This window comes from Lonchura striata, chromosome 8 (assembly GCF_046129695.1).
Source record: "Lonchura striata isolate bLonStr1 chromosome 8, bLonStr1.mat, whole genome shotgun sequence".
In the NCBI taxonomy this organism is placed as follows: Eukaryota; Metazoa; Chordata; class Aves; order Passeriformes; family Estrildidae; genus Lonchura; species Lonchura striata.
Window position 1 is genome coordinate 10,354,970 of NC_134610.1, and position 7,277 is coordinate 10,362,246.

Below are 7,277 nucleotides of genomic sequence, written 5' to 3' on the forward strand. Positions count from 1 at the left end.
TTACACATCAGACCCCATTTCACAGTCCTTACTCACAGGATTGCTATTGTCAGCCTGAGAGGTGTGGGAGTCAGTTGTGCCCTGGCTACGATTGTTCTCCCAAGCTGCACATCAGCTGTTCTCTCCACCATCTACGGAACCGAACTTCACACAGCACAACAGCAGTGCACAAAGCCACAAGTAAAGGGGACCCAAACAACACAGAGAACCAACACTGTCATTCACACAAGTCATACCTCTGCTTGTCTCCCCATTTCTCAGGGATGTTGCCAGCAGACAGCCAAAATTAATTACTAATAGTCTAGGGTTTGGGTTTTTTTTTTCCCCACATCATCATTTTGGACAAAAGATGTAACGATGCAGAAACAATTATTTTGCCAACTTCTTCGATGAAACTTAAGGTGAAGGAGACAACCATCAAGGATGGCCTATGCATACATGCTTCAGGGCAAGGAGAGGACCTAGGCACCTCTCCTAAGCCCAGGTTCCTGCGATGTTGTTTCCTCAAGAAACAGAAGTGTTAAGAGATTCTCTGAAATCTTGGGGCTAAATGTATAATGCAGCTTACAAGTGTATTCACAGATCTACTGGTGAAATTTAAGGTGCAGAAGGCAGCTTGGGAGAAATGTCTAGCCACATGGTTCCATGTGCTTTCCCCTCATTTAAGAATACTTTTTTTTTTATAAACTAGACAGATTTGACTCTCTTCAAATTCAATTCTGCTAATGTGCTTACATTGAGAAGGCAGTGTCACAGAGAAATGATTCAGCTTTGGGTGAAGGAGGGGAGAGAGTGAAAAGGTAGGGAGGAACCTTAATTAACACGTTCCTTTTAAAAGGAAAATTGATGGGTTGTTTTTCTTTTCTTTTTTCTAACAAATCTGTCATTGTTGGGACTTAGGAAATTATCTTGTAACTAGGTAGGTTATCAACAGGCAAACATCCTATGGCTTAATGACTTGTGGATCATAAGATACACACAGGCAGACCTTATTATGCTTATTCACTAGATCAAAGGGTTTTCACATAAATGGGGTGCAGTCTACCATAGCAGGGAGCTGCTGCAGGCCTTTAGGATTTTACTTCTTTAAAGTTTTGGTGATTACATAATGACTTTTTTTGTAACTGGAGCTCAAAGCATTGTGTGTAGCTAATGAGCAGGTAGAAGAAGGAAAACAGCTGAAAAGCAGTCTTGACAAACAGCTGTGGCAGTGTCAGTCCTAGCCCAAAAGGGTCAATCCCCTTATGAAACAAGTACTTAATCCTTTATAATTTTTAATTTAAAATCTACCAAGACTATTAAACTTTTTTAAGATTTTGATGGGGGAGGGAGTGAGGGAGAAGAAAGGGGGTGTGTCATGCAGACCACAAGTTGCTTCAGTTGAGATGCTCATCCTGTGCAAAGCCATGTTTCAGAGCTGGGGGCTCCCACACAAACACCACCTGACAAACGAGTGCTGCAGTGGGGACCCCAGCACGTACCTATTGCCCACAAAATTTAATTAACCACTGCTTCATTAGCAACGGCTCCCTACGTTCTGTTGTAGTCCAGCTACACTTTGGCTGCACTTCAGCATCCTCTGAATCGGGAAACACAGGGCTCTCACCCAGCCCTGAGCTACTTAGCGAGCCGGTCTCCGCGAGGTCAGCATCCCCGACCGGGGGGATGCAGCGGGGCTGCGGGAGAGCGCTGCCCAGAGCGCCTCTGCGCTCACTCACCGCCCACCCGAGCGCGGCAGGGGTAGCGCCCGGCGCTTCGCCCGGCTGGAGCGGGGCAGCCAGCCAGCTCCGCTTCCAAATACCAGCCGGTACCCGGGTGGCCGCCGCCGCCCGGGGCGGGGGCCCGGCGGGGCCCAGCCGGCGCTGTTTCCCGCGGGGGTGACAACGCGACAGCTCTCTCCGAGCATCCCCGTGGGGCTTTTGTGCCTGCTTGGGGCGGGGGCCCGGCCGGTCCTCTCCCGAGGCGGTGGGAGCGCAGCCCTGCGGTAGCATCCTCCCGGGGGCGGGAGGGGCGACGGGGCCACGGGCGCACCGCGGGGCTGTGGCGGACAAAGCCAGGAGGCAGGCGGAGACCCCCTCCATCCCCTCTTCTCCCCTCCCCGCGGCTCCGCTGCTGGCGGTGCCCGCGCCGGAGCCGCCAGCCCCGCATCCCGCAGCGGAGGCAGGGCCCGCGCTGCCCTGGCCCCTTCCCCGCGGCTCCCCTACCTGTTCGGAAGAAAGCATCCACCTCGGAGTCAGGGACAGCGCCTTCCTCCGCCGCCCCTTCGGTGGGATTCATGGCTGGGGGAGAGGCGGCGGCGAGCCCGGCGGCTGGTAATATCCAGTGAGTTAGGGAGGAGGAGAGCCGAGAGAGAGAGAAAAAAAAAAGAGGGAGGGAGAAGAGGAGGGAGGGAGGGATGGAGGCGCGTTCAGCTGCGAGCCCAGCCGAGCGCCGTTCGGATCATCCCTTCCGCGGTGCCTGCGGGGCGGCTGCCCCGGGGCTGGGCTGCGCTGCCCCCGGGCTGCGCTGGGCGGTGCGGCCGGGGCGGGGTGCCGGTGCCGAGCCCCGCCGCCGCCGGCCCCCTCCCCTCCACCCGCTATTGTTCCGACCTGCTCCGCTCCGCTCCCCCCGCCGCCGCCGCTGCCCCTCGCCGCGCTGACAGCCCGGCCCGGCCCCCGGCGGCCGCCCCCGCCGCTTCCCTGCCGGCGCTTCCTGAGCCAGGCCGGGCGCCGGCCGGGCAGGCTGCGGCGCCCCCCGCCGCCGGGGCAGCCGCTCTGCGGGGCGCGGCCGCCCCGGGCGGGGCGCGCCGGGCACAGGTGCGGGCACGGACGCCCGGCGAGGGTCCGGAGGGAATTTTTGTTTTATTCCCTACCCCTGTAAGCTCCGCAGCCCTATCGCTGTGCATGCCCGGGCTGCACCGCTGCCATGTCTCCCCGCTGGTGAACAGCCGCGGGGGCACGGCGCGGCGCTCGGCTATTAGACGGGCAGGTACTCGAGGGGCGAAAGTGAACGCTGATGTGCTTATATGGACACAAAAAATTCTTGTTTTGGGGTTGGGTGGAGGGGTTAGGGTATTTTTTTATGTTCAAGAGCTGTTGGGCACGACTGCTTTGGAAACGATCAGTGAAACTGCACGTTGTTGCAGGTATGCCTTCATATTTTATTCTTTACAGTCTTCAGTGACTAGAGAGCCAAAAAGGAGTTTGGAAAGCCAAGATCCTGGTCCCAGCTCAGCCATTGATCCTGCTCGCTAAATGATTTGAATTCTCTACTGTAGCTCCAGTATTTGTGATTTGGGACAATAATTGTCTCAAAAGGAGTGCTGTGAGGAATACTTGTTTGTACTTTGTTAGCCACTGAGTTAAGTGTTCTTCTCTGAACCCAGCTATCAAGATTTCAAGCACAGACAGGCAGATATGGATGAAGACAGATGTTTGGCATTTGGGCACTTTCTCTTCCTGTTCACCTATTTGAAGTTTCCCCAGCTCCTCATTCTTCTACGATCGCATAACAGCTCTAAAATGAGCTTAAGGAAAAATGTCACTTTTTCACCTAACCACCACTGTAAAACAGGAATGTTACTCTCACATCTCACAGTTGTTCATCTTTGCTTCCTCTACCATTAGAAAGAAAAAGCAACTGTTGGTGTGATGACCCCTCTGGATGTATTACCCTTGGAAAACCCACCCTTGCTGCAAAATCCCATCCATCACTCTCAAGAACAGCAGTCTTTTAGCTAGAACATCCCCATGCCTCACTGTCTTTATCCTTTAGGGGTAATGTCCAATTATCAGTCATTTGCCATTGAAAATGTATGAAGTTTAAGGCACTTGAGGACGAAACCTCTCCAAACCTCCAGCACGGAGGGACACACTGGAGCCCTTCTAAAGAGGTATCAGTCTAGTGCATCTTAAGGAAGAAAATACTTTGTCTAGCAGAAGTGTCAGAGTTAACTGGTTGTAAGTGACACTGTTTGGATAAGTTCTCAGTCTGCAGGTAGTTTAGCAATTGAGGTTAGCAGAACATTTTCTGTTTCAGCCCAGACAATTTTAGATGTCAGAGGAGCATGGGTTTCCTCCACCTAATCTCTTCTTAATAGAACATAAGGGGAGTTTTTACATACATCTTACATATGGGCACATTCAGGAGTGTGAGCTTGGCAGCTGGGAAGAATGTGGTTTCCCCATGAAGCTTCTAATCCACTCAGGATTTGGTACAACCTTGTAGATTTTAGAGTTAAAGCATTCTGGAGCATCCCTAGAAGCTAGAAAGGAGTTATGCATAAGCAACGAAGGTTTAGCATCATTCAAAGGGAATTATTTTTGTCAATGACGGAAAAATTTATATTCCACTTCTCTTAGAAACCCTACAGATGGGTTCTACAGCATCAGTTGTAGGAATTATATAGTCTACAAAAAGCATATTTGTCTGTATAACCTCTAATTGAAGGTGTTAGAAAATGCTGAGGGGAAGGAGAGCAGTTCATCTAGCTTACCTGCTATCGCAATACCTACACAGATTCCTGCTTAATGATTAAACCTGTGAAAATACTAATATTTAACAATATAAAATACCAATGTCTTCTGAAAATTATTTTTTTTCTTCATAGAAAACCTTCATTGCAACATGAATTGTACCAAATCTCTCATAATTTAAAAAAAAAATGGGAATTTCCACATTTTAAAGAGTAAAAGTGTTTGGAGGCATTTTATGTTAAAGTCCATCAAGGCTTAGCCACGCCTTTTTCTTGCTCATCTCTGCTGTGTAAGACACAGCAAGTGTTCTTCTCTGCTTGCAGCTCCACTGGCCAGGGAAGCCCTGCCCAATTTATTCACTGTTTTCATGGCTTTATCATTGAAGCAGCAGTCCTGCTGCCACATTTTGCACACACCTCTCATGTGCACACACCATGTCAATGCAGGATGGGTAGTATTACAGTCCAATATCAGTAAACTTTAGTGAAAACCCAGACACTGTGTGAGCTACTGTTTTTCTTAACTGCAAGTAGAACAGGGCTGTCACTGTAAAATATCATTAACAACTAGGAACCACCATGACTTCAGTTAAAGTCTCAGCAATGAGTTTACCGTTTTTGTTGTTCAAAGAAGAGCTTTTAAATATAGAATGAAATACTATCTGCAATGTATAATTCCCTTTTTAGATATAACGCTGAAGGCACCTACAGTTTCCTTGAAAAGCAAAACATGGGAAAAAACCCTGTAGAATTACGTAAGCCAAAATACAGTAGTTTCACTGACAGACATTGCTTTAATCTTTTGCATGGCTCTACTTGACAAATACCTCAATCCATACCAAACAACTTCATTTAACTAGGTACGACTGTTTTTCTTTTTGACAGCCCCTAAAGCTGCTCAAAGATCAGAAACTGTCACACAGGCTTTTGATTTAAGGTCTCTGCTACATTCAGGTTTTCCAATGGGATGGCAATAGGTGGTATCTGAGATTAAACACTTTTTAGCTAAATCTCATGAGCTTTCATGCTACAGGATGGGAGGAGGGAGAAGAATGTGAACTAGAAATAAATAAAATTCATCTTTCCAAGACAGCAGATCCAAGACAGGAGAAATATATTTGATGGCTCCAGGACAGCTGCACTGCTGGAATCAGAACAGAACTCTGAGAATGCACGTGCAAAGGTGTGTCCTGCACAAAGGCCCAAGAATCCAGTGCTATAAAACACAGTACATGGGCCAAGAGTTGTCATTCAAAAAGGACAGGGAGAAAAACCAATCTGACAGACTTAGCAGGTGAGCTGCATTTTGTAAGGGGCTGCAGAGACCATTTCTTGTGCAGAAGTCCCTCCTTTTCAATGACACAGCAATGTTTAAACAGAGAGTGTTTTTAGGAGATGGGATCGAGACAAAACCTGAATAGTAGAGCAAGAAAATCTAAGTCTTAAAAGCACTTAAGGCTGCCTTGTTAGTAAGTTATTTACAGCTGCATTCTGGGTATGTGAGAAGAATTTCTCACACCTGTTTAGGCCTATGTCTAGGTATTAGACTTGAAATTACTATGCTCTTATATGAGATCAGGCACTGTGGGGTGGAAATTTCAATCTGTATTCTAGACTATCAGGGATCCTGCAAGGGAAAATCTGCAAGTCCCTGGAAACAGGGTGTTCAGAGAAGCCTCCAGGGCAGAATGGAGGAGGCAGAAGATATGCTTCATATACTTAAAGTCAAATGCCCATATATATGCCAACGATTATTTCTGGCTCAACAGACAGCACACACACATGAAGGCTGGCTTTGCAGCACCCATATTCATACTCACACATGTGGCTTAGCTCTACTGTTTTCTCAGATGTGGAACAGATGCATGGGCAGGCATAGACCAAGCTCTAATACCATTCCAAAGTCCCTGTCCCAGTATCATCCCTACTCTTTTTATATTCCCGCCTGGATCACAGCTGAAGTGGGAGTGTCTGCTCAGTTGCCATCTAGTCTCCTGCTTTCAGAGCTGACATAAATTCCAATTTCCCCAAACTTGGACAGAAAGCTGAGCAATAATCACTTCTCTACAGACACATCACTCAGAAGAAAGCAATAGCAATTAGCAAAACAATTAACAAAATGTAGAATATTTTTATCAGGGTGGCAGTGCAAAGGTTTACTAGTATCATCAGTCATACAAATGTGTCTCCTCCATAAGCTCCAGAACTGCACTTGCCACCCTGGCTACAGAAGCTTAGACTGAATTAGCAACAAGCAGAACAGCTGATATATCCAAGAAGAAGACACAAGTCTTAGCTAAGTTTACAGATACAAATCTGCAAGAGCCAACAATGACTGAAAATTATTTTCTCCTCGGTAACTTATTTGGATTAATTTGTTAAATAAGGTGCTAATAAGTGCTAGTGGATCACAGATTCTGTTAACTAATAAAATAAATAAATCTAAACACACAAGTGGTATTCCTTAGCCAAGCTCCATTTGCTACAGAAGCTTGAAAAGAGAAGCTTGTGCCAGCCAAGTCTACACTGTATTTTTATGTACATAAAGAACATCAGTCTTAAGCACTGTTAAGCTGGAACATTTTATTCTGAGTTTCCTGCAAACTTTTAATCCTGATTCTGAAGTTTTGCCAGATTCTTAGTGATACTGAGCAGTACTTATTTACCAGTAGCTCCTAAATTCCAACCAGTCTCCCAGGCAAGTTTTGACCAGTGCAGAAAGACTTACAGAACCAGACCAGAAAAAGGACATATTAAATATTGAAGTGTTTTTGGGGAGAATGTAAACGTACATAGTAGCTATTCAGAAAACCAATTTTAAAGT

General features: G+C 47.2%; 1 protein-coding gene across 1 annotated transcript in view; it reads right to left on the reverse strand.

Annotated features, from left to right (window-relative positions):
- LOC110468287 (kalirin) overlaps positions 1 to 2,458 on the reverse strand; it is a 405,960-nt gene extending 403,502 nt beyond the window's left edge. The window contains exon 1 of the mRNA XM_021526058.3: positions 2,205 to 2,458. Coding sequence (XP_021381733.1) covers positions 2,205 to 2,277 — 73 coding nt within the window. The 5' untranslated portion in view covers positions 2,278 to 2,458. The remainder of the gene's footprint in view (positions 1 to 2,204) is intronic.
- Between the last annotated feature and the right edge of the window lie 4,819 nt (positions 2,459 to 7,277).